The sequence below is a fragment of the Phaenicophaeus curvirostris genome, chromosome 12 (assembly GCF_032191515.1).
Source record: "Phaenicophaeus curvirostris isolate KB17595 chromosome 12, BPBGC_Pcur_1.0, whole genome shotgun sequence".
In the NCBI taxonomy this organism is placed as follows: domain Eukaryota; kingdom Metazoa; phylum Chordata; class Aves; order Cuculiformes; family Cuculidae; genus Phaenicophaeus; species Phaenicophaeus curvirostris.
Window position 1 is genome coordinate 6,313,256 of NC_091403.1, and position 27,496 is coordinate 6,340,751.

General features: G+C 40.5%; 1 protein-coding gene across 4 annotated transcripts; it reads left to right on the top strand.

The window, feature by feature from the left end:
- On the top strand, positions 1–27,496 carry SPPL2A (signal peptide peptidase like 2A). Of its 4 annotated transcripts, XM_069866997.1 has the most exons (17): positions 1–107; positions 3,641–3,760; positions 3,932–4,114; positions 4,893–4,982; positions 8,223–8,356; positions 10,492–10,643; positions 12,773–12,869; positions 14,156–14,257; positions 14,978–15,059; positions 15,373–15,447; positions 15,955–16,011; positions 16,168–16,221; positions 16,638–16,737; positions 17,569–17,646; positions 17,986–18,146; positions 20,186–20,219; positions 24,944–27,496. In XM_069866997.1, exons 1-17 carry the CDS (start codon positions 51–53, stop codon positions 24,973–24,975), a joined length of 1,608 nt encoding a protein of 535 aa, XP_069723098.1. In that variant the 5' UTR covers positions 1–50; the 3' UTR covers positions 24,976–27,496. The 4 variants fall into 4 exon arrangements, with proteins under 4 accessions (XP_069723098.1, XP_069723097.1, XP_069723100.1 ...); XM_069866996.1 differs by lacking the exon at positions 20,186–20,219; XM_069866999.1 differs by lacking the exon at positions 16,168–16,221.

A 27,496-nucleotide genomic window follows, 5' to 3' on the forward strand; every position in this document is an offset into this window, starting at 1 on the left:
TGCGGGGCCGCTCCGTGCGGGCGCGAGGAGCCGCGGGCCCGACCCGCGCCATGGGCGCCGCCGCCGCCGTGCTGGGGGCCGCGCTCTGCGCCCTGCTGCTGCCGCCGGTAAGCGGGGACCGCCCGGGGACGGCGCCCCTCGGACACAGGCCCCGGCCTGCCCTCTCCCCTGCGCCCGGTGCCCCCGGCCTGCCCTCTTCCCTCTCCACTGTGCCCGCTGCCCCCTGGCTCTGTCCTCTTCCCTATGCCCGGTGTCCCCGGTCCCTTCCCTCTCCCCTGTGCCCGGTATCTCCAGTCCCTGGCCTCCCCCTGTGCCCGGTATCCCCGGTCTTCTCCATCCTGCTTCTCCCCTGTTCCCGGTGTCCCCGGTCCCTCCCCTCTCCCCTGGGCCCCCAGTCTCTTCTCCGTGCCCGGTGTCCCCGTCCCGCCCTCTCCCCGTGTCGCTGAGGGCTGCGCTCTGGGGTTGTGGGCGCGCGGCTGGTTGGTCCGAGCGGCCCTGGGCTCGGGGTCCCGTCAGGCCCCGCAGGCCGGCGCGGGGCAGGGATCCCGTGGGTCGCCTTGTGCCCCGTTTCGCGGTGCAGCAGGGACACCGGGAACCCCCCTGGGCTCGGCTTAAGCAGCCGGAGAGGCGCGTCTGCGTTAACTGTTGCGCCACTGAGTTGTTCTCTTGTTGGAGTATTTTTGTCCGTGTGCTTGTTTTTAATGTATCTTTTGCCTCATTCTGGTAAGGCGACATGCAGGGCGTGTAGCTCGTGTCTCTCCACAAAGGGCTTCCTCACTGTTTATGAGCCCATCACCTGGGAGAAGAGCCCAGCTCCCTCCTCTCCACAACCTCCTTTCAGGTAGTTGCAGAGAGCAATGAGGTCTCCCCTCAGCCTCCTTCTCCAGGCTAAACACCCCCAGCTCTCTCAGCCGTTCCTCATAAGGCCTGTTCTCCAGCCCCTTCCCCAGCTTCGTTGCCCTTCTTTGGTGAGGTTTATGTTGTTACTTGCTTTGTACAAAGTACCTTTACCCCGTTCTGTACTTTGGAGGTTCCCGTACGTCTCACCAGACGCTGACTGAGGGACATGGTAAATACAGACTTAGTTTGGTCTCTGTCCACTGATTCATAGGGTTTCCAGTATTCTGTGCGATGGGGTTACCGGTGCACTCCAGAGCTCAACAGTCAGCCCAAGCTTATGTTACTGCAGGGACAGGATGTGGTATAAAAATAAGGATTAAGAGACAGTATGAGATGCCTTCTCTATCAAAGGTAAGGAATTATACAAGAAAAGTTCAAGGGAGGAAATATGAGGAGGGAACAACCTGTCAGAAACAGGGAGAGACTTGTTTGGAGGCGAGGTGCTGTTGGGAATGGTCTAACCAGAATGAAAGGAGATGGTGATTCTCCTGTAGGCAAAGGCAGCACTTCTTATGGCCTCAAGCTCCGCCAGGGGAGGTTCAGGCTGGACATTAGGAAAAAATTCTTCACAGAAAGGGTCATTGGGCACTGGAACAGGCTGCCCAGGGAGGGGGTTGAGTCACCTTCCCTGGAGGTGTTTAAGGGACGGGTGGATGAGGTGCTGAGGGACATGGTTTAGTGTTTGATAGGAATGGTTGGACTCGATGATCTGGTGGGTCTCTTCCAACCTGGTTATTCTATGATTCTGCCTCTAGTCCACATGGGAACATTTTTATGAGGGAGCAAGTCAACCTAAGGAAGCAGGTTAATCGGTCTAGGAGCAGGTTTGTGGGTACTCTCCTAGTCTTCTACCCAGCTGACAAGTTTGAAAATGTGCTCAGTAAGAAATCTTTACTTTGCATGTATGCTGAGAGTAAGATTTGTTTTATACTGTTTAGCAGCACAGCTGAGTGGAAGGCCACGTACCCACACTAGCAGCCTGTGTCTGTTGTGAAAGGAAACTAAAGCAATTAGAAAATAATAAAAATATAGCTTGGTGCAACAGGATTTCGGTGGAGATGTCCCAAGTGAGGCTTAGCATGTGCCATTTCCCTTCGTTTCTAACTTCTGAATGCAGCCTTTAGAGCTCAGCAGTGAATGTGCGAGGGGAAACATCGTGCTCTGGTCCTCCCTCCCCGCATCTTGTGAGCCAGAATTGTGTTTCCTGGTTTGTTCCCAGGGAAGGGAAACTTGCCAAAAAAAACACGTGTGTCAAGTAAGCAAGTAATGACTCCTTCTAGGTAGACTTGTGCTTGTGCATCATTAACGCTTGATTTCCGGGAACCCAGAAAATGTGTATTATTCTACTTGGTGAAGCAGAAAGAGCTTTTAATGGATGGAAACATCTGGGGGTTGCACCTGTTGGAAGTCTTTATTGCTTTTAATTTGCCATTAGCTTATATGTTTAGGTGAGCGCACTTAAGAGGGAAGCTTGGTATTTTTTTACGCTGATCATAAATCACAGAACAACTTATTTTTTTAGCTGACAGCTGAAGGGCTGTTATATGTTAAACAGTTAATGCGCTCAAGCCCTTTGACACAATTCTCCCAGCAGATGTTCATGCGCTATGGCCAGTATAATGGATTCCTCTGAAGAAGGTTTTTTGCTATTCAAACCAGGCAGATGTAAACCTCTGAAACAATACTGTCACATGGGTTTATTTTTTTTTCTCTCTAGCTCTCACTTGCTGCAGAATACTGATATGGTAGCCTAAAGAGAAATGCCTCTATAGCACTGTTAATGATTAATATTGTACATCTGACAAATATTTGGGCTTTCCCCCCCTCTCCCGTGCCTACTTCTGGCTTAATATCTCCATGTTCTTTCACACAACCTGGAATTCACAACAAGATTTAAATTTTCCTTTAATCTATTGATGCTTCCCAATATTGAGGTCATCTTCTCTCTCAAGAAGAACAGTTGGAATAAGATCATCTCCCAGTTTTCTTAAGGTGATGCTTCTTTGAGATACAAATGACACTTAATTGTTTTTCCTACTTTGCAGCTGTAGCTACACCTAATCCTTGTTCTGTTTATTTATCCGCTTAGATACCTGCCTTTATTAATGTTCGGGGAGAAGTAATTATCCCTAAAATTAACAGAAGTTTTAAAATTCATATGTATTAGTAAAATCATAAATCACATTATGTGAGGGACTCGGAGTGATCTGAAGAGATGCCAGTATTTCCTTAGTTACATAAATTCTTGTTAAAATATGATAGTTGATCTCTTTGTGTTTACAGTTATTTGATAAACAATATTCTAGGAATTGCCATATAATACCTTCATTAAAAAGGGAAATTCTAGAATCTGCAAGGAGGTAAAGAGACTTTTCCATCCTGTCCTAATTCCTTCCTATGTGAAATTTTACGCTTCTTGGAAACTAAAAGATACAGAATCTGAAATAATTTGCCTGGGTTTCTTCATGGTATTGTACTTAGTGACATGAACTGTACCTGTAACAGTTACATTGTATTTGAAATGAGGATGAATAGTTTTATGCAGTGACTTGATTTTTACTGTTTTTCCATTCTGCTTTCGAGATACCTATCTCTCATAGAATCAATCATTATATAAATTTAATTGAATAATTTCCTTTTCTCCAAAGAATCCTTTTTCTTCCTAACAGCTTTTTAGAAGAAAACCTATATACTAGTAGTCTCAACTTTGTTTAATTCAGAACACTCTGGTGCATTACAGGTGACTGCAGATGAGGGGATCCTGCATGCATCTGGAAACGGTGTGCCTCCAGTAACAAAGGATTACTGCATCATTTACAACTCTAACTGGATATCTCTTCCAAAGAGCCTGGACAATGCTGTGAGTAGCTTAGAATCATACTCCCAATGAAAAGCAGAATGCAATTCCTTTCTGTTATACCTCTTTCTGGCAAACTTCAAATTAGGGAGCATGGTAGTGTCGTCTGGATTAGTTTGCAGTATTGAATTTCCTACTTTCATCATGTTCCTCTTCTCCCTCTTCTCTCTGCAGACTTACACGATGCTGGAGAACCTGACTTCTACAGTACTCTGCGATTCTTCTGAAGTTCCTGCTGGCTTAATGAAGGATAAAGCAGTTGTTGTGATGAGAGGAAACTGCACTTTTTTGGAGAAAGCCAGAATTGCACAAAGTTTGGGTGCTAAAATGCTGTTAATTGCCAGTAAAGCTAGGCTGGTAAGTTACTACATATAGTTTTCTCCTGTAGTGAAATAGCATCTCATCTATTTGGTCCAGTGCAGGGTTAGCTGAGAGAAATCACAAAAGCAGAGGACCCTGACAGTGTATGGGATTCCAGCACAAGTCATTAACCTTCCCACAGAGCGCATGTTGGTGCAACTGCTCTTCCCAAGGTTGAGAGGGTCATTCCAAGTTGGCTCTGTGCGACGTTGTGTTGGATCATCTAAAAACATCTACAAGTTAATTGTATTTTTGATCAGTTCCTTGTATCTTTAATCATGCTTCTAAATGCAGATGCTTGTCTTTATCATTCCCTAATTTTAGTGAACTCCCTGTCATCTCGGATGATATTTTATTTCAGACATGCCTGACAAAAATAAGCTAGAAAATTAAATCAAGAAAATTTGAACCGGGAAAAGGTGGTTTGATATATCTTTAGAGATACTTCTGTTGTTTCTTTTGTTCTCTGTTATAGTTGCAAGATGTATGTACAAATATTGGCAATTTATGAATTTGTGAATATCATGGCAAGTTAATCTTGTTTCAGAAGCCTAAGGAATAAAACCAGAGTTTTGATTATCCAGTGTAATACTATGAAAGCATGAGAACTTTATGATTGCAATGTTGGCAGTATCACCTGTTGTGATTTTTGTACAGCTGTCTTCATTTACCTTCCTACAAATACCCTGACATTTCAAGGATAATCTGCTTCAAGGGATCTAACTTACTTTGCAAATAAGCTCAACATACTTATCACTGACACTTTCCCTTTTAGCCTCTCATTTCAGATAACAAGACTGATTTCGAAGATGTGACTCTTCCTCTTGCACTTATAAGATATAGTGACATAGTAGATATGCGGCTGGTAAGTAATAAAACTTCAGCGTGTTGTGGTTTGTGTAAACTTGGGGTTTTGAGTAAATTAATGAAATATTTTCAGGTCAGATGCACACGTCTACCTGATTTGAACATGAATAGATAGTGCTTTCGGTTTCACAGAAGAGGATGGAAGTGCTAGTCTTACTAATTCAATTTAATCTGGGAGAATGATTAATTAGAACACTAATACTGGGAAACATAATACCTAACTGGAGGGAGGGTAATCTTAGAGGTCTTGCTGCTAAACAAGATAAGCAGCTTTGCAATAGACTTATGTAGAATTGCAGATGCCCGACTTATGTCGAGCTATAGCCTAAGAGGGCTTTTCCTTTAGTGCAGAAGCTAGAACAGTTGGGCTTGTATCTACTGGCGTGGTATCTTTCAGGCAAGTGGTACCTTATCAGGTTGGGTCTTGAGGAAGGTGTGAGGGTGTTTTTGTCTTTTCCAGATGATGAACTCTTTCTATGTGTAGCACAACAGCATCGGTTACAGAGAAGTTATGCAGCATAGATTGAGTTCCTGCTGATGAGTCCATGATGAGATGCCTTTAAAGGGTGGCAGCTGTGGTATCTCCTATACTTTATAATCAGGGGAGTTTGTTTTCCTTAGCATGTAGTATTAGAATACTGAATATTGCATCGGGTTTCAAAGAAAATAGATATTTTGTTGTTGTTTTGGGTTTTTTATTTAGTGTTAAATAGCTTTGCTAGGCAGGAGTTGCTCTGAATATGGTTTTCTGTGAATAGCAGAGGCTAGCACTAACCTGTGTAGTCTTAGCTTCTTGGGTTGTGTTTGCAAGCTCACTTCACCATTTCTGCTCTTAATCTTCAGAGCTGCCATGGGAGGTTGTTTTAGGTAAGTATACAAACTGAAACCATGCCTAGATGTACAGGACTTGTCTTTTCTCATTAAAGATTGGCTCTTGCTGAGCATTCACATGATTGAAGGATCGTGATGACTGTCTTCAGACTGCCGTAGTCTTGGGGAATACTGTGTTTTGGCTCAGGTTGTCTTCTGTCTTGAAATGTGTACTTCAAGTAAGACAACTTTTGTTTGCTTAGTTGAGTGGTTTTAAGACATGCCCAGCTAACATGAAAGGGAACTATGGCAAGGTTAGATCTGTACTTTGTTCTGAATCTTCTCTGCACAACTTTATTACCTAATACTGTTTGGGCTGGTGTAGAATCACTTCTGCGTAGCTGTAGTAATTCACCAGAGTAACTTTGCTAGTAGATTAGTGTGCCAGGTGATGTCTCATACCTCTGTGGGATTGTAGAATCTGGTTTTGTCTTACAATGAGACTGCCTTCAAAAAAGTAGTGAGGGACACAGCCTGGACTATGAGTGTTCCTTTCCTAGTTTAAGTGTAGTTTTTGCTAAAGCCTTCTGTCATGTCACTGACAGCTGTTGTTTTGAATGATATGTGCTGCTTAGAAGCTGGCAGCATTGTCATCTTCCTACTAGAGTTCTGTTTCTGTTTTAACTCTTTTCAAGGCTTCTGACTTTCTCCTTTTATTTACAAGAGAGAGACTGCACCAATCTGAGGGTAGCTAGTTTGCATAAGCATTCTTTCTACTTTTTCTTAGAAAACCTTCTCTCTCTTAGATTTCACCATTTGAGTCGGGCATGTTCTGAGTCTTGATAGCAGTAGCAGAGTGTTACAAACCTTCTGGTAAGCGGTCAGCTGTCTTGCAGGGTTATCTGATGTGAAGGATTTGATTTTAGTGCTCCTTGTGGTGGAAGCTGAGACTTTGCAAGTTTTTAGGGAAGAACAGGACAATAGGAACTAAAGGAAACAATCACTCTAGGCTCTAATGTGAGTAAGTTTATAAGTTTAATGAATCTTAAAGGAAAAACTGGATTAAGACATGTTGGAATTGAATACTATAAGTATATAAACATTCAAGCTTCTAGGTTTCTTGGCACTTTTTTGTGTCTGTGTTTTGGTTTGTTTGGAGTTCTGTTTTGGTTGTGGTTGGGTCTTTTTACATACAGGATACTGTAATTGAGTAGGGTTTTTGCCTTTAGCTAATGCTGTGTTCTATGTTATACAACTGCAGTGTTTCTCTGGAATTTAATTTTTTTTGTTTTCTGAACTTTCATAACTTCAGGCAAAGGAAGGATTCTGACTTCATTAGCCTGCAGTAAGGTTAATATCTGTAATTAGATAATTCAGATGCTGAAATGAATCACTTTCTTCACATATGGCCAGTGTATTCCACTACACTACTCAGCTTCCCATTCAGTCTCTCCACTGCCAGTTTGATCTTCCTGTAGCGAAACCTGCCTGGCATGTTCATCTCCTCTCCTCCACACGTGGGCTGTTAACAAATCTGTTTTTCTGCTGCATCTCGGAAGTCCATTTTCACTGCTGCATTGGTTTAGGTGCCTTGACTGACTTTGGCTGCAAGAGCAAACCCTTCTTCCCTACCACCTTCCACTTTCTGTCAGATTAGCATCCTTGCTTTGTGTCTTAAATCTCACCTTTAAGTCCAAGGAAGCACCTTGGGTTTGCTTTCAATGTTTTTGCACAAATTGATATCCGTTATGTTTCTGTGTTCCTTCCTGTCTTCTTTATTGTCCTTCAACTGATCGTTCTTTTACTTTGGTCTTAACATTTTAAAGTAGCATGAAATTGCTTTCTTTTCATTTGAATCCATCTCAAATCATGTTTGTATAAGGCTATTAGTAAGTAACATTCTGCCACCTTGAATTTTCACTGTCCCATCTGAAGCATCGTGCCTGTGTCTGAACTGTGAATTTTGTGGTTTCAAGAGGTAGAGACAGACTCTGCTGATATGCCAGTGAACCTGTGAGTTTGTATTTCAAATTAATTGTCTCGGATTTGCTTTCCTGCAGGGCAGAAATCTTTGATAGTACTTGGTGTATTTGGAGGATGAAAAGCTTTTGGGCTAGGGGCACAACTTCTTGGAAGTGTTAAAAAAAATGCAAAGTGGTACCATTTTCCCTATGGTATCCATATGTTTCCCCAGCAGTAGGAATAGAGTTGTTTTCAAACCTGACCAGCCTGAAAGGCAGCATGGAAAGCATTAACTTTGTTACAATGACCAAAGCCAATACACGAGGTGTTTTGTGCAGTAAGTTGAAAACTTGCTGTGATCATTGTGTAAGTTGAAAGCAGGAAATGATGATGTACATGTTGTTGGAAAGTAAGCAATATAATTTCTTTTTTGTCTTTATGAACCGACTTTTATGTTATTTTTCAGGTGCTTGGAAGTGAAGTTAATGTGACTATGTATTCACCACCTTTGCCAGAGTTTGATTGCAGTATGGTTGTCATCTTTGTGATTGCTGTGTTTACAGTGGCACTAGGAGGATACTGGAGTGGAGTAGCAGAACTGTAAGTTTGTTAAATGGAACTGCTTAAATTATGTGGACTATGCATTTTGTGAAAACTGTGACTATGCTCAGTAAGAAATGATCGTTTATGTTGGTAGCGAAAAAATTAGAAGATGTAAGTGCAATAAGCTGCTTTGACATGAAATGTTTGAGCACTGCAACCTTTGAAAAATTGCTCTAGGTTTTTAAGGAACTTGACTAGTAGATTGTAAAGGTCCCTGAGGGATAATGCAGCTCTTGGGAAGAGAAATAAGTTGGCAGTTTGACAAGTTACCAAATGCTCTGTAGTTGCATCATGATACTCCAATATCCATGACAGAAAGTATGTATTTTGATGACACCTTTAACATCTGATAACCCAAGAGGTCCATACGTCGTATGCAGCATCCGTATTGGCAGGAATCTCTCCCACTGCTTCATCCCAGCTGGCTATGCAGCACCCTCTGGGGTATCTCTGCACCACACTCCTGCCACAAGGAGCACTGGGGAATGCAGTTTGGTTGTGTGGTTTGGGTGGCTCCAGACAGTTAAAGTCCAACCAGGCTTATCTGCTTCAGCTTTGTGTGCTAACTGGTGGAGCAACAGAGCCGGGGGCAGTTCCAGCTCAGGGCAAGGAGGCAGCAGCAGTCCCTGTGTGGGGAAGGAAGGAGGGAGTGGGAGTGTAGAATGTGGCAGATGCAGGGAAATAAAGGGTAGCCAGGGTTTCTGCACTGGGCCTGAGGGGAGTGGGGCTCTTTTTAGTGAAGTGATGCAGACTCGGTGCACGAAACTGGTTTTAGTCTGGAGTTAAACTGGACTGGATCTAGCTGGCCCTTCAGACTGGTATTATTCTGCAGTGTTTCTTGGATGTCCATGTACGGCGAATGCACCAGAGAGCATTGCTGCCTAGGGCTTCCCGTTCTCAGCGGCGTTCTAGTGCTTTGTTCCCCAGAACACCAGGGAAGGGATTGTATGTGATAACAACAGCTTCCTCTTTCCCACTAGTTATGCAAACCTAGTGATTATAAAGAGATTAAAGAAGCAGAAGGAGTGGGGTGTTTCTTTTTTTAAAGGTTGGATCTGATTATGCTTCTTCTTACCCTGTAGTGCTATAGGGTGTGGCTGCACTGAATGTTAAAAAAAGAAAATGTGATGCTGTCTCCCAGATTGAAAAATACCTAGATGTAATTACATTAAACTTTTTAAAGTGTATTTCCGTAAATCTAGGGTGAGCTTTTTTTTTCTTAAGCTGTTCATTCAAAGCATGTCCTCTGAGGTGATTCATCTAACAAAGTGCCTTACTCCTGTGGGTTTTCTCTCCTTTGAAGGTAGCTGTTGCAGTGCTGAATTCAGCATTTTGTAGGTCCTGGGATTCATTAGGAATGTGCTATCTGATGGGCAAGTTGCACTAACGTCTGTGCTAAAGAGCAGTAAGGCTATCTGCCCAAGAAACAAAGCCAACAATTTAAATCTCCTTATTTTGCATGGGGAGGTATAAATATGGAGTATGGATGCACAGAAGTCTTACTCTCAGTGAAAATCCCCAATTACACCCCCTCTCTTCCACTTGCTCTGTAATTATGAGGTGTGAAGGCAAAAGAACTAGTACTTAGCTGGCTTCATTCTGCTAACATGAATGGGGACACTTGGTTTCTATAGCTGAGGTTTTGAAACAGCAATGCCCATGATTTCAATAGGCATATTTATCACATTGACTACATTTAGATGAAGAAATTTTGTAATCAGAGGTGATGCAGTAATAGAGTTGAGTGCATGCATCCTGAAAATGAGTTGAAGAGTTTTGAGATCAGGCTACTTTTCCTCACATGGACCATGGTTTTTTGGTTGGGGGTACTCTTTAGAGTTGTCAATCGACACACAGTTGGAAAGGAGAGCAGCTAAGAATCTTTTCCTTGTGATCAGTTAAGAATCTTCTCCTTGTGATCTCTGCTAGGTTAGAAATGCATATCTGCATTAAAAAATGGAAATAAACAATAAGCATACCAATTTTCTGTATTTTTAAGTCGAATAGTGGTGTGATGGATAGACTGAAATGCTGTCAATCCAAATGCTTTATAACCAGCAATTGTGGTCATAGTAAAATGTTTACATAATCTGTCATCTGAGGTAAATGTGTTTGTCATTTTCTTAAAACAGTGAGAATTTGAAAGCAATAGCAAGTCCTGGTGAGAGAGAAACAAGACGGAAGAAGGAAGATAATGTTACTTTGACTCCTTTAACAGTTATCTTGTTTGTTGTCATCTGTTGTGTCATGCTGGTCTTACTTTATTTCTTCTACAAATGGTTAGGTAAGAAACAATGGATAATCTCATCTGACTTATTTTTTTGCATGATCTTCTTAGGTGTCTAAGATGAAAAGCTAGATTTCTAAACTAAAATTAATGTAATTTTTTAGTTATTCTCTCCATGCATGAGCTGAGGGTTGAAAACATGTAATTGCTACTTAAAAAAGAGGTGAAGTTTCTTCTACTCTTGTACAAAGGCTGCCTTGACAGTACTTAGTCATAATGAAGTAGTGTGGAGGAGAGGTGACTAGCAACTAGAAAAAAAAAAGCATATGATGTATGTTAACATTCTTGGGAGGATCGCGGCGATAACTGACTAGTGTTTGGAGTGAAAGCTTTTGTTAGGTATTGCTACATTGGTGTTGAGTTTGTGGTTGCAGTGCCCTAACTGAAGTACCAGACAAAATGGCTTTCTCATAATGGAATAAATTCAAGCGTACCAGCAATAAGCTGAGTTTGTGAATTATGCAATTCCAGTAAAATACAGTTTCCAAACTGCTGGTTGGTTTTTTTTCTCCCTGCTCTCAAATCATACAACTAGAAAACATACATACACTGTTTTAAATGACTCTTCTTAGTACACACAGTGTAACTTTGATCCAAAAGCTTCCTAAAGTCACTGTTTCCTAGAATTTGTTACCAGTTAACCTCTTGCTTCTGAGAAAAAAACCTCACCATCCTGAATTCTGATTTTATTTAGCTTTTGTTATCTTGACTGTGGACTATGCTACTTTCACTAAACTAGTCCCACTGAAAGACTGATGAACCTTTTAACGTGATCAAAACGTTTAGGTTAAAAATGTTCACCATTAACTTTGAGATGCTTGAGGTGAGATTTAGGAAGAAGTGAAAAAAGGAGAAGGGGAGAGGAGTAACAGATTAATTAGAGGGAGGAAGAAAGCTGAGTGTTTCAAAGAAAATGTGTAATAGGATTTTCCTGAGAAGCTGTCGTTCTGTGCACTTTGGAGCAGATAAACATGTCTTGAAAATAACAGAGCTCTTACCACGGTATGACATGCTGCTCCAGGGAAAAAAATGGATTTAATTAAAAACAAGCAACCAACCCCCCCTCACTTTGATGTGTCACCACTGTAGCGCGTGAATGCAAGTCCTGATATCAGTGCTTGGAATTAAGATCGGCTCTGTGACTGCAGTGCTAGGGCGCGAGCGTTTCCAGCATGAAGCCAGTTGGAAAGCTGAGCTCTATCATGAAGTTCTCTAGATCTCTTCTTTTAAGTATTTGGGCACTAATAATTCTGCATTGTTGTCTCTACATTTGAGATTCTCGAAGTGGCTGATTTCTTACTGCCTTCAGAGGAGCAAAACTTCTTGTTCTGCCTGTTGGGAGCTTAACAGATTGTAATGGTGCATGATCTTGATTACAGCTATGAAATCCATCTTTCTGTTTTGGTTTTTTTTTCAATAATCTCCTTATAAATATTAGAAAAGCTTTTTTAGCCAGACCTTTGCTACCAAAACAAAAAAAAACCCCAACCAAATACCCATAAACCCCAGCTGGCAAACAACTGGTTTTATTGTTTGTCCACATTTCAGGGAGCTTATCATAAGTTAGAAATACACCAGATGCTATAAGATAGAGCATGGAGTACAGACTGTTTTCGTAACCAGGTGGTTCCTAACTGCATAGACTTTCTTTTAAAAGATGGGATGTTCAGTATCTTAAAATGCCTCCTGAATCATCAGTCAGATCTTGGGTGTGCTGAAATTTTATGGATAAGCAGACAAAGTGATTAAAAGGAAAATTTGAAGTGCGGACTATTATCAGAAATTGAGAAAGCTGGTAGTTGTAAGATAGCACCTGGGTTTTAGCCATAACCACGTGTGTGAAAGCAGTAACAAATAACGTGTTTCTCCTTAAATAAGGGAAAATTTAAAATAAAAGTTTTCAATTAAAAGAATTCTAAACTCAGGTCTTTGCTCTTGTAATGGTAGAGACACTCAGAATTCATTAATTTCCATAATCAGCTGACTGTAGTCTCCAATGACTGTATCGAGCAGTGCTATAACTTCATATTTATGTCAAAGGTGCATTGTTGTGTTTGATTCCCGTTTGCTGGGTTTTTTTCTATTGTATTTGTCACTGATTTCCATATTCCGTTCTTTTTATTTAGTTTATGTTATAATATCAGTCTTCTGCCTGGCATCTGCAATGAGTCTGTACAACTGTCTTGCGGCATTAATAGGAGAAATACCCTTTGGGCAGTGCAGGTATTGGACACCTTTCAGTTATTATAAATGTAAGGTTTCTTTTGGATGTTTTCTGGTTGCTACTTGAGGTAGTGGGGAAGATAGGGGAAGAGTTTGACAAATTGTTTCCTGTATGGTTTAGTGTGTGGGGTTGTTAAAGAGGAAAATTACAGACTCCTTTAATAGATATTAATGGTATCCATAGCACAATCAACAGTTTAAATAGTGTTGTGGAGATTGGCTGCATTACCTTTATTTGAAAACTTTGTCATAATCAAACTTGAAGGACTCTCCTTGGCTGCCTGAGCTCAGTTTTGCAAAGTTCTGATTGCCTGCGGAGTGTGCTCCATTTTTTCATCAGGGAATTCTCTAAGGGGAGATCCTGCACATTGATTCTCTTTTGAGCACGTACTATGCTGTAGGCAACAGAGGGTTTTTTTCCTCCTCCTGTTGAGCTGTGCTGTACCTGTGACAGACCGAGTTTTAACTCTTTCCTGCCCATGGACTCTCCTAGAATCCAGCAGTTACAGTCCTAGTGTGGGTGGTGTGTTATCAGCATACAGGTGGCCTCTTCTTACCCCTCCGAGTTAAATATCCTGCAGGTGTTGGTGAGCATGGGAACATCCCTGTTTACCTTCCTTGTATTTTCACTTTAAAAAATGCTAACGTTTGATGCAACAAATGGTGACTTACCCCAAAAGAGCAATGCTTATAAGCTTGGAGACCTAAGATCATGTTTACATGTTACTTAGCCCAGGATATCAGTGCCAAGTGATCCAGTAGCCCATCAAATGCAGAGATCAGGTAGAAAAGACTATTACTTGTATCTGTTAATAGCAAGAACTGCAAGAAAATTGACTAGTCAGTGGCAATTGATGTCGGCTGACAGTTGCAATACATAGTTATTCCATTTTGAATCGTGTATTGTGTGTCCTAAGATTGATTTTTGCCCCCCCCCCGCCTTCCCCTCCTGCAATCGTGACATGACTGTTCCTCACTGACATCTTTCTGTTGGCACAATTGTTACGGGACAGAAATTGATTAAATAAATTCATCCCCTCGCCACCTTCTCTGAATGAGTTTGCTAAAATGAGGACTGGACGTGAAAGCCCGACTTGGCTGGCTATCTGTGGGCTTGTTTTTAATGTAGTTGCTAGAATAGTATCACCTGAGTCCAGACAGGATAAACAGGCAAAGGAGAAGCTCTCAGGATGGGAATACCTTGTCAGCTTAAGGACATATGATAGCACAGGCGTGTGTTTTGGCTCTTGCAGGCTTTCTTTTTAAATTTAATTGTTTTCTTTTAGGATTGCGTGTTGCAACAAAAGCATTGAAGTGAGACTTATTTTCCTTGCTGCATTCTGCATAGCAGCAGCTGTTGTTTGGGCAGTGTTTCGAAACGAAGATAGGTAAGTGATGCATTCTGACTTGAAAGTGTAATATGAATAATTGTCATTAATGAACTTCCCATCTTGTAACTAATCCTGGAGCATGGCATCCTTCTAAACTCCAATGCCGATTTCAAAAAAAGTCATGAAAGTATTTATGAAGCTCAACGAGCATGGGAATATTAGAGAACAAAGCTATACAAATGAACCGCGTGGTAATTTGGAGTTATAAAAATTATGAAGATGAGGAAGAACTAGCTTGGTTGCTAACCAATGCCACAGAGGAAAAAAGTGAAGAAATAGCTTAGGGACCATAGGACTTGTGCTTCCTACAATCCAGTGCGAGCACGGGACCACAAATAGACAAATATTATAGTACCATCCTACGTACCATCTTGAGCTGGATGTGGAGGCGCACTTGCAGTCAGCACCACCTGTTGAGCAAGTGAGCAATCCTGCACGTGAACACCACGGCCTGTTGTGGTCTCTGTTGGATTCATTTTCGCTGTGGTGCATAGATAAAGAACAGTTAACTATTTATGATCAGAAGCTGGTATAAACTGGCCATCTTGAAACTAGCACTTCTGTGGTTTTGGTAGCAATACTTCCTAAAACCGAATTTCTTGCTTTCTAATCCATCTTGCAATCTTACTGTTTCCAGCAAAATCTGAAGTTATTATTGGATTTAAATTCCAGCAGTAATTTGAACGGTGTGTAAAAAAGATGTGTTCTTATTTTTAGGTGGGCTTGGATTTTGCAAGATATTTTAGGAATTGCTTTCTGCCTAAACTTTATTAAAACGCTGAAAATGCCCAACTTTAAGGTACTGTAAGTTGCTTACCGTAAGAAAGTATTCTGATGGCATGAACCTCAAAGTTGAGTGTCAGGAAGTAGGTTTTAATAACCCAGGAATTACTCTTTTTTAAAAAAAGACGAAAAACCAAACAACACCCAAACGCTTACTGTTTTTAATAATTAGTAAAAGAAGGAAAACCCGTTCTAAAAGTTATGCCAGAATAGCAGTGGGGGCTGGGGGTGGTGTTCTTCTTTAACGTAGTGGTACAATAATGGTACCAGAATCTAACTATGCAGTCCTTGAAAATCTATGGTAATACTTTATTCTTTTTTTTTGCCAGTCCTGTGTGATACTTCTAGGCCTTCTCCTTCTATATGATGTGTTTTTTGTCTTCATAACACCATTTATCACAAAGGTATGTCTGAGAATTTATCTTTACAATAAAACCAAAAATATTGTCTGGTCATGGGGGCAGCATTTGTGTCAAACAAATTAGTACTTTCACTATTCTTGATGCAGAAACACCAACTTCCTTTTCTTTTTCCCCATTTACAACAGCAGTGGCCTAAATTTTCATCTCGTATGAGCCATAGAACATAATCCTTGTGTAGGTGCCATATATGTTGTTAAATGGCTCAGTTTTCAGTATTCACATGGCCAGAAGGAACTTGTCCTTGTCTAAACTTCCAGCTACATCTAGTGGATTTGTTCAGGTTTTTTCAAACAGTTATCTTAGGCTGGGCTACGTGTTTTTTAATGCAAAGCAGTACAGTATAACTATATAATACTAGAGTATCCTTTTGATACTGAGGATTTTTCCATTCCTGAATGGAAAGATGAGGTACAAGCAATTTTTGTAAATGTAGCATGAATATTCTGGTATATTGAACCACTAACTTTGGAAAAATAACCTTAATTTCAGAATGGGGCAAGTATAATGGTTGAAGTTGCAGCTGGTCCCTTTGGAAACAGTGAAAAGGTATGAATGGTTGTCTTACTATGTGCGGCACGCAATACTGACATTTCATAGCTAATTCATAGTGTGCTTTTCGGCATAACTTTCTCACAAAATATAGCCAGCTTCTGCTATTTTCTTTTAAGTATTAAATACCTGTTGACTTGGGTTTGATCCTAGAATGATGGAAACTTGGTGGAAGTCCCTACTGAACGCTCAGCTCCCCATGAGAAAGTAAGGATTGTATTTCAGATACTGGATTTTTAAATTATTCCCTCTGAAAAGACTATTCTTTTGGGGAAAGCCTGTCTAAATTTCTCTTCAGGGCCTGGATATCACTGATCAGTACTGCTATAGTTAGGTTAATAATCCAGTTCTCATTATATGGTTAAATGTTGTTCTAACTTTTTTTTGGTGTGTGCATATTATTTGTAAATCTGAAATTCCAGCTTACCTGTTGCCTTAAGCTTTATCCACTCTCTTATGTTGGTTTCTGGTTTTTACTTTAGGTTCTGCCTATTTTGAAGTTCTGCATTAATAATAAATTAATTATATTAAAACTATTTATTAATTTAAGCAAACAAACAAAAAAACTTAAATCCGCCAGGATGCTTTATGTTAATGTGGGCTTCTGAAATACTGTTTTACAGTTACCTGTGGTTATTAGAGTGCCTAGACTTGAATATTCTGCATCAACGCTGTGTGACCTGCCATTCTCATTGTTGGGTTTTGGAGACATTATTGTCCCAGGTGAATAAATGTTTTTGGCAATTCTAACTTACGCGTAAATATTTTGGGTTTGGTTCTCAACTGACTTAAATTGGAGTTTCTTCTGTGAAGTAATTACTAAATCAAATGCAGCAGTTTGCCTTGATCTGACCGCACAGAATACAACAAAAGCCACAATATAAGAAAGCTTATATGTTACGGAACGCTTAAATAATGAAGGGTTTTTTCTTTCCTGTTGCACTGTATTGTGTAAATACGAGCCCCACAGATAAATCCTGTTGTCAGTATTAACTAAATCTCATTGAAATCTCACAGAAAGCAAGTGTTCTGTGACTTCAGAGTATTTTTGTATCTTAGACAACCTAATTAGAGGTGAGATGACAGAAAATTTATTGTCAGGCTTTTCTGTCTTTCTCAGAAGGGCTCAATATTGCCATAGTTGGAGTCTTGAGCAAATTGCTTAAGTCAGGCACAAAGCACTGTCTCGTGAGCAGCGTACGGGTAAAATTGCTGATTGTTACGAGCGAGCATTAAAATCCTATTGAAGGAAAGTATTAAAACTAGGTTGTTACTCTTCTGTTTTAGAAAATTGAAAATAAAACAACGTAATTACCTTGCTTAAAAAACTAAAACCTTTTAATTCCAAGCTCACTTGACTCATATTTGCATTATGGTTTTTGATTTTCAAGACTTACCGTAGGATTTCTTAAATTGGTTTTTGGCTTTCCAGAAATAAATGAGAAGAAGATAACATACAGTAATGGAATGTCTTAATACAAATTCTTTTTACGCTGCCATAATTTGGAGGAGAAAAAAGTTAATGGCTAATTTTTTTTTTTTTTTTCTTTCAAGGACTTCTGGTTGCCTATTGCCGAAGGTTCGATGTTCAAACAAGGTCGTCTTCTGTGTACTACATTTCCTGTACAATAGGTAAACTATGATATTTTAGCAATGTTAATCTTCATGCTTGCTTTTCTAAATGGCTGAATTAGGTAGCTTTCTTCAGGTAAAGGTTCAATGTTGTCAAGAATCTCTTTACAGTCTCTTTTTAATGTGCCTGCCCTTGTTTAAGGTGAGTATTCTTTATGGTAGCCAGTTGTGTTGTGAAGGCTTGCAAATACAGGGCAACCTATTGTCCCTCTTTTCTTCAAGTATATTAACAAGGAAGAGATTACTTTAAAAAAAAATAATTCTGGCCTACTAAACGAGTGACTTCATTTAAAAAATTCACCTGTTCTTGACTATGTATGTATAAATGTCTTTTTGTAGCTTATGCTGTCGGTATGGTGCTGACTTTCGTTGTTTTGGCATTAATGAAGATGGGACAACCTGCCCTTCTCTATCTTGTACCATGTACGCTCATTACTAGCTCACTTGTCGCTTGGAAGCGCAAAGAGATGAAGAAGTTTTGGAGAGGAAACAGTTACCAGGTATGCTGGATGCCTTGAGAGTTTTGTTGTTAATTCATTTGAGTATATGCTTCTCTACTTGATAATAGCTCACTCACAGTCCAATTTTTCCTAGTCTTACTTCTAAGAGTAAAGAGTCTAGTAGTTGACATTGCAGAATGAAGCATAGGGGAGATGAAATAGCTGGTTCAGTACTCATGGGGAAAGTAATTTGTTCTCTTTTATTTTCTTTGAAATGCTTTTTCATGTTTTAACATTCCTCACCAATCATCTTGATGTGGTATAACTTGAGTCACTGAATTAAGCATGCAGATTCCAATCTGCACTAGTCCTGGATTAAGAGGCAGTTCAAAAAAGTCAATGGTCAACTAGAATTTTAGAAACTTTCCATGCATGACTAGTCTCCTCCTGTCAGGATTATATGGAACATTCAACAATGAAATAGCTAGGTGTTTTTAGAACTGTTTTCTATCCCAGTGCCCACTGTGTGGCCTCTGCCTTGGGTGTTGTGGGTTTCCCCTTTGGTGATCTCAGACGCCACCCAGGAGCCGCAGTCTTGAAAATCCCACCAGCTGTCTGCCTCTGCCTCTTGACGTCTGCACGTTCCCCCAGCTTGACTTGCTGTAGTAACTGAGTGAGCTGGCATTGATCCTAAGACAGACCAGCCTCGAGATTACTCTAAGTGTTGTTTGAGACTAAAGTCCAGTATTTGAATTCAGCACCTATTGTGCTGCGGTGAACTGAGCTCGGAGAGCGGATAGGCTGTCGTGGGAAGAGGCGGGTGGTGTGATGTTGATGGTGGAAAGGAACAGCTCCTACTTTTTCAGCTCCTGGATTGCAAAGATTAATTGGATCAATGGAAATCTTGATGGTGGGAATTCTTATAAATGTAAAGCTGCAGGTGTGCAGCTCCTACACTGTTGTCAGCTAAATGCTACCTTTTGGTGATCTGCCTAATCTTCTACACCTGCTTCAGCTGGAGGTTGGTGAGGTATGAAACTACTCAGATCTTCAGCTTTAACTAGATACACTGTCTTTTTGGCTACAAAAACAACTCTTCATGGGCCTGGTTCCTCTGTAGGTCAGAATTAATTTGGCTTACTATGTATTTGTATATAAATCAGTGACTGCTGTTCAAAAATAAAGTGCACTTATATGAAGCCCAGTAGCTCTGGGTCTGTTGGGGCAAAAAGCTTTGCAATTTATTTTCCTCACTTGAGTTCTGAGCAGGATTGGCTTAAGTAAATCTGGCAGCTCTCTTTAGCGACAAAAGTTTCTTGCACTTCTCATAGCAAAACTCATACTTGGAAGAATTATGTTGCCATAGTAGTTGCTTCATAGCCTTTCAACTGGTTTCTTGAAGGATTAAAATTGCTCTGAACTTCAGCTTGTTTTGAGGTCAGATAACTTCATTTCTGGCACAGCTGAAGTGTTGATTTCCACCTCCACCCCTCAGTTAGATTTCTCTGTGATTGAACACCTCCATGTAACTTGACAAACTACTATTTTTCTGTAACTTTCTGAAGAACTTTCTTGGAATTAATACATTTTCCAGAGAGTGTTATTCAAGTTGCACTCTTAGAATGCTGCGGTGTTAATCTTTCTCATACGTAGCCCTCCCCACATAAAGCTGTATTTTAAACAGTCTTTACTGAACTTACACACAAACAAGAAAAAAAAAGCCACAAAACCAACCCCACGCAACCCCAGGGTTGAAATTCCAGCTTTCAGTGCTCATTCTGGGGAGGAAAGATACAGATAAGTGCCAGAAGAGTCCTTTTACCTACAACAATGGTAATTCTGGACTGGAGCAGAGCTGCCCCATGGACAAGGGTGACCCGACTTCTGTCAAGGTTTGCTTTGTCCTCATGGGAACAGAGAAAACTTGCAGACTTGTTAGAGCAAAGCATCCCAAGAGGTGGGCTACAAGAGCATGTTCAGGTGACACGATTTCATGAGTTCTGCTGTTTGTTTATAGTCCATTAGTTAGCTTTTTCAGGTTTGGTTTTTTTCTGATTTCTGTCATATGTGGTTTTAATAATGCAATGAATTTTATTTAGGTATCGGACTCCCCCAGGACGCCTTTGCTACAAGGTGTGATTCTGGCCTTCTTTTAATGCAACTTTATTAATCATCTTATGGCTTCTTTTTAAATTTTACCCCCTCTGCTTCCCCTTTCCTTTTTTTTTCCCGCATCTATCTTCCTTTAATTTTTCTGAGTAATTCACTAGAAGAGGGTAGGAATGAAAACAAGCTCTGAAGTTTTTTTTTACATTTAGGTGTTTGGGGCTTTTTTTTTCCTTTTTTTAAGGGAATATAGGAAAACTTTATGTAAGTACCCATGGAGCCATGATTCCAAGGCCTGAAGGCAGGCTTTGTATGCCTCTCTACTCTGTAATTTCCCACATCCCCAGGAGTGTCTTCAGATATTTAGAATTAGTGTTAGTTCCTCTACTGTTACCTATATGGAAGCCATCCAACTCATTTTTCCGTGCCACTTCATTGACATAAAAACCTGCTTAGTGCTAAGGAACAATTTACTTGTCCCGTTTTAACATTCAGCATGATAATTTGCCTTTAATAACCTGGTCTACAGCCCCTTTATCATCTTATTACTCAACAGTAAACTTTATCCCGTGCTGTCTGCGGCCCTTTGCAGCAGGATAGGGAGCAAGGGTTCAGAGCAGCTTTTGTGGCCTTCCTGCTGCACAGCTTCCACCCTGCAGCAAGGTTTCGCCTTGTTAGGCTCCAGCTCACGATTGCTGACACAGATGGTATTTGTTTTAACTGCCTGCTGTCTCAAGCACCGTGCGGAGAGGGCAATGCCAACTTTCAAATTTCAACTTCTTGCAGAATTTAAACATTTAAATATAATCTTGAATTATAGCTGGCAGCCTACAGTTCGACGTCTATTTATAACGCGTAGCTTGTCTGCCCTGTACAGTGAAAACAATTTGTGATGGCAAATTGCCTGTGTCTTAAATTCTGAACTAAGAAGTACTTTTCACATTAGCTTCTTCTGATAAAGATTTCTTTAACAATTTCACTCTGATTAAGAAGCCTTAATAATAAAGAAATTGGATACAAACCCAAGGGGAGGTTAGGAAGCAGGAGGGGTTGAGCACCAATTAAAATCAGATGGACAGACTGTATCTTTGTAACTTAAAATTCTTCTGTCCTCCTGTATGCACTCAAGTTCTTGGATAGGATTGTTAAAACTGTTTTTTCAGTTTCTACACTATATATATGGGAAATACTTGACTCCCTAAGATAGCTTTGAGGTCCCATAATTCTTAGCTGGGGCCGTTTCTGGTTTTGTGTAATGATGTAGTCTTAAGATCTAGTTGCACTGTATGTAGCTTTTTTTACAGGATAGTCTTGGGCTGTAATCATTTGCTGCGTAGAAAAACATTTTAGCTATTTACTGAAGCACAAGGATTTTGTGGGAGAGTAACGTACCTGCTTTCCTACCACTGAATGGGCAGTGCTGCTGTGAGGTGTATGCTAAAGGGTTTTCTGAATTGGTTATACTCCTTCTGCATGCCTGCAGGGTAAACTAATGCGATACTTACTTCCCAGTTATTGGTATAATTTAAATATACTGCTTGGTTTGGGGTGGTTTTTTTGGGTTTGTTTTTTTAATCGATGCAATCTATGAAATCCTTTTAGTAACATCATGGAAAATCTAGTGAAGTAATGCAACGTTGAAGTCTTCCAGATAGAAGTCTTGCAACTTTTTAGAGCTTGTCAATTTGAAGCATTTAGCAAGCTTTATTTCTCTCTGAAATAGTAAATAACAGAGTTGTCATTGACACATTACACAGCGCGCACCTGCTGTTTAGTACTGTCGTTCTAAAGAACCTTTTTATATACTTGCAAATTAACCCTAGATAAAAGTTTTTAATGAATTATGTGAGTGCAACGTTGGTCAGAGTGAATCTTGCAGGCAAGTGTGCCCGTAGGGCCTGTGTTCTCGTTTACAGGTAGGAGTTTGTGTTGCCGTGTCTGGTTTGGCTCTGTGGGTGGTTTTTGGGGTTGTTTGGGGTTTTTTTGTTTTTAAGTTAGGAGACAGGTTAAATGTAAATGTATTTTGGTTATGAAGGGAATTGAGATGTGGGAGGAAAGCTCCTGAGTCTCTTGACTTTAAGAATCTTCAGCTCTCCGCAATGTACTCTTTTGAGGCTTGAAACAACAGTTTTGTCCAGGATTCGAGCATGGTGCCTTCATCTTGCTGCTGGTTGTTGGAAAGATTCCTGCAGCTTCTGCTGAGGTGATGGTGTTGTCCTTGGAGAATCTGCAGCTGAGATACAGCTGTGGAGAAGGCTGCTTAATGCAATCTTAAACTTTTATAAAGGCATCTCTAGTCTCTGACCTTAGATTGTGGGCTGTCCTTTAGAGATGGTGGAGAGAGGAGAAATGGGGTGGGGTGGTGTTTTTGGTGTTTGCCTTGTAACTTTTATGTCTATCAAAAAACCCCAAACACCCTTTATGGTCTCCTAGCCTTTTTGGTTTAAAGTTAATTTAAATATCTGATATATTAGGCAGAGACTTTGAAATTGGAGTACAGGTGGTATCTCCAACTTAAGTACATTTTGTGCTCCTTTTAGGATGAAGTGAAGAACCTTTGAGATGCGCTGAATTGTTTCAACTAGCATTAACTCTTCTTTCTGGAAGCATCTTTTCAATTTAATAGGGGGACACTTTACAAAAACGCTTACCAAAACTACCTGCTCTGTACAAGCCATTAGATGATCTCCCTAGGCTGAAGGGGGATACATGGCATTCCTTGATGTAATATGGCACAGTGCGGCAGTGTTTTGTTGTAGTTTTTTTCCTTGGAAACAAGTACTTCAATCCTCATTCAAAATGTCAGTTTGCCTTCTGAAATTGTAGGGAGTGTTTAGCTTAGGGTGACTTTTGATGTGGGTTTTCGGTCACAGTGCAGGGGGAGGGTTCCAGATACGCTGAAGTGAATGCAAGATTGTCTTTAGCACAGAAGCTTGGTAATCACTGCTGGACTGAGTGGGTGCTAGTGCTGGAATTGAGCTCTTGGGTGTGTTGGCAAGACTCATGCCTGCCTTAGTTCTGCCTGCCTTAAGTCTGACATGAGAAGAAAGGGATGTGAAACACCTTTTCTGGTTTTACTCAGATCGATGTTGTGGACACTAGGCTCTCCAAACCATTAGCCAAGCCCCAGTGACTTGTTTCTGCCTTGGAACTGTCGTCTGAACTGACTGCATGGCACGCTGGTGGGAAATGTTTAAGCAAGCCTGTTTTTAATAAGGTGTGTTTGTTTCCCTTGCAATCAAACAGTTCTGTTGGAATAAAAGAAGGTTCGGCACAGAGGTGGGTCAGGGCTAAAGAGAGAGGAGTTTACAGAACTGCTTTCTGTGCCCTGTGTGTAGAATTACTCCACACTGAAGGGCCTGTGACACAAGGGAGCCTGGCTTTGTCTTGCCGGGTTCCTCTAGGGGTCCTAGTAAGACAAAAATGCAATCCTGTCCTCATTGCCTGCCCAGCCTCCAACTCAGGGGCTGAGCAGCTGCTCTGCAGAAAGAGAGGGAGCCTTGTTACTACTAGGCAGAACAGGCCACCATGGAAGGACGTATGGAGGGTTGCTGACTTTTGATGCTGAAAGCATTATGCCCTTGTCCTAATAATCCCGTGACGCTGGGCATATGAGCTCCTTCACAAGTTCTGGTTTTCAGCGTTAGTTTTATTACTTGCGTATCTTCTGTCTCTGGTTGGCAGCTGTCAGAACTGTCCAGTCCTTGGCCTCTTGTTAATTATGCTTAATTCTGAAGCCCTCAAACTCAGGGTCTTGGTTTGTTGTGCTAACCTGTGTATTACCTCTGTAATTTACTCAATGCTTTGTCCTGGGAGGAGCCTTCATTGTCTTCTAGGAATACAGGGAAACACAGCTTTTTAGTCGAGGAAAGTACAGTGTTGTGTCATTCAGGTGACCTAATCAGTTACATCAATTTGAAATTATAAAAAGTCTGTGTAATAATCTGGTTTACTTTCTTTTCTGTTGAGGGACTTTACAATTTTATTTCTGTATCCTTTTTAACATAGAAGGAAAATTTACGAAGAAATGTGGCCGATACAGGTAGTAAAAAACTGACTGTAATATAGCCAGCATTTACTGTCATGAAAAGAGAAAGCTGGCCTTTCCTGTTCAAGCTATTGCTTGGTACCTGGAAATGTTAGGTAGGATCCTAGGGTCTGTTTCCAAACTGCCTCTGAAGAATGTGCTTTACCTCAACTGGGCTTTGTATTTAATCATAGACTCATAGAGTGGTTTGGGTTGGAAGGGACCTTAAAGTTCCATCCCCTGCCACGGGCAGGGACACCTCCCACCAGACCAGGCTGCTCAAAGCCCCATCCGAGCTGGCCTTGAACCCCTCCAGGGATGGGGCAGCCACAGCTTCCCTGGGCAGCCTGGGCCAGCGCCTCGCCGCGCTCATAGTGAAGAAATTCCTCCTTAGGTCTAGTCTAAATCTGCCTTCTCCAGTTTATACGCATTAATAATTGAGACACTTTTGTCTCATAAGCCTAGTGTGTTGTAGAGGACTTGGATCCTCGCCTGGAGAACGCTTTTGTAGTGGAAAGCATTAGCGAAGAGAGCTTTGATTTTTTCGCTTGAAAGCTTTTCTCATCTATAGAGAGCTTCCTACCTGTATGCTGCTAAAATGCACTCTAACACGTTTAATTATATTTCTCTTAGCTAACAAATACTTTGGACCACTGGGGGAAAAGCAGTATTTCTTCATAAAGAGCCATTTCTTTTTTTTTTGTTTTTTTGTTTTTACGTCTAGATGATGGAACACCTGGATTATACAGGAAATGAAGAAAACACAGCATCAGCCAGTGAACAGCCTGGAGGACAATAATGCGTAGGATCCTGCTTTCAAATAGTTATTCAAATTTTCTACAAATTAAGTACAGTAAATTTGGTGAAGTTTTGCAACAGAGCATTTCCTAGTCTGTGTAAAAGGGTTTTTTTACTCCTGCACCTATATTTTTATGGAAAATATTGTTAATAACATAAAACTAATCGAAGTAGACTTGCATTTTTACAGCCAAACCATAGCTAGTAAAACTGTGCCTTATTTCAATTTTAATAAAAGGATATTTTCTATGCAATTTTCCAAATGTGTTTTTATACAGTATATTTTCTATAAAAGTTTCTTGCCCATGTCTGTTTGACGCATGAAATGTTTTCGTAATTTTGATAAAGACTAGTCAAGTTTCATTACAAGTCCAGTACCCTTCACAGGATTTCTTTCCAGATTTTGAATGCAAAGTTTGATAGCAACTGAAGAACAAAGCTTGAGTTCCATTGCTGCAAGAAATGGAATAAACAATGTGTATGTTCTCTGCGTACGTTGTAAGCCATAAAATAAATAACAGGGCAAATGCAGGTGGGGTTGTGAGCCCTCCGGCCCACAGTTTCACGCCTTAATTGTGAAAACTGTTAAGCTTTGATGCAAGTCTCTGGATCAGACATATTGCAAACCGTTTCCAGAAATATAAAAGGGGGAAGGTACTTACACAGTGTGCCTGGAACCGTAGGTGCAGCTCCTGACAAACGAGACTGAAAGGCTGGAGAGTTTTTGCTTGAGAAGTGCTGTTTGGGAGGGTGGGGTGAATATTTAACTCTGGCCTGGTTCTTCTACTGCCCATTGAGAACAGGACTCTGTTTGTCATGGGCTGTGGGTCAGTTTAAAGGGGTGGGGGGAGGCAAGACTGATTTTTTTTTTTTAGGCTTTTGCATCTACTCCCTACTTTTTGTAAAAAAAACACAAAAACCCAAGAATTTTTGAGAATTCATTGCAACTGGTAGGCAAAACAACAGATTTGATTAGTGCTGGTAGTGCCTATTAGTTAAGGCCGATGCATGTCTTTAACTTTTTTAATCTTAATTTGTTTTAGCTTTTAAAGACTTGGAGAAGAAGAAATAGTTTGAATCATTAGTTTGCATTTAGAAGTGTTTGAGTTTTTTGACGTTTTCTTTTTTTCAGGAAACTGCGAATTGAGGGGGATTAGGCATAGAAAATTTGTATAGCTGTCATGCTAACACTTTACACCAAAGAAAACTGGAGAAGGCAACAACAGGAAACCACTGAGATCACTTAGTGCTAATGTCAGGTAGTCGTTAAAACATTTTTCCTATTCTTTAAATGAATGTCATTCCTATGGTCAATACAAGTTCAAGAACCTTGGAGAAAACAACCGAATAAGCACACGCTGGGCAATGGCAATGCTGGCTTTCCTGCAGCGCCTCACGTTGCCTCAGTGTTAGTTTGGAGGTCAGCTCTAGACATTTATGATTAGTTTGGGGCATGTAGGCTCAGGAAATCTTACCAGATTAGATCTAGTTTAGCTAGATTTACTTTGGAAGTATGCTAATTAAGACAATTGTGAATCCGTATTTGCAGTTAACAGAGGCTTACTGCAAATCACTGCTTTACGTAATTTATATCGGGTTTAAACTTTTGTTGGCAAGAGTCAGGAGCAGACAGACTTACAGCCTGAGTACGGGTTGTTGTCACTGATCCGGGTAAGATAACCATTTTGTTCGCAACTTGCCTAAGAAAAATTACAGACAGTTTTCAGATGTTAGTAGTTGTCCCTCTTGCCTTTCTGGACCTAAGCTGGAACCGATAGCCTCAGAATACAGGGATCTTGTGCACCAGCTTGAATTTTTATTTGTGTGGCACTTAATAATAAATTACGGCTTACCTCCGTGCTCCAACAGCAGAGTGAAAAGTTGTATTTTGACGTGTTGTCCTGGTCTTTGTTGAGCCCAATATCTGCCAAAGTTCAATAATTGGGAAGAAGTTTCTGCAAATGCCTCAAAGAGATAAAGAAGTTATAGCTCATTCTAAGTCATGCACTACTCTGAGCCCTCAGAAGGTTCAGAATCTATGTAATATGACTCCTTTTTCTCTTTGAAATCTTCTGCATTGAGGATTTATTAAATTTGCAGCTATAAATGATAATGGAATTAGTGTAAACAAAGACCACCTTTGGCAACATAAGTGTAATCAAGAACTGGCTGTGGAAACTGTCTTGTTCTGTGTTGAATTGTGCTCCGTGCCTGATCATGCTGAGGTTTTATACACACGTGCTGCAGTTTAATGGGATGTAAACTAACTCTTTTTTCTTTGAAATGCTTAGGTGCTTTGTTTACAAGAATTAAGAATGGAGTTTAAAATTTTATGTAAACAATAGGTTAGTATTGACTACTGAAGTGAGGTTTTTGTAAGTTCAATAGAGCTGATCGCAACACTTTTAGAAAATTTGAATGTTTTTAATATTAAATTTGGTTGGGCTAGACACTATGTTAAAAGCCTTTTTAGTCATAC

Coding starts and splice junctions, on each gene's coding strand:
- SPPL2A (XM_069866996.1), top strand. CDS start 51: ATGGGCGCCGCCGCCGCCGTGCTGGGGGCCGCGCTCTGCGCCCTGCTG. Junction 10,644..12,772: donor TTTCTTCTACAAATGGTTAG/GTAAGAAACAAT, acceptor CTTTTTATTTAG/TTTATGTTATAATATCAGTC. Junction 16,012..16,167: donor CCTTTGGAAACAGTGAAAAG/GTATGAATGGTT, acceptor GTTTGATCCTAG/AATGATGGAAACTTGGTGGA.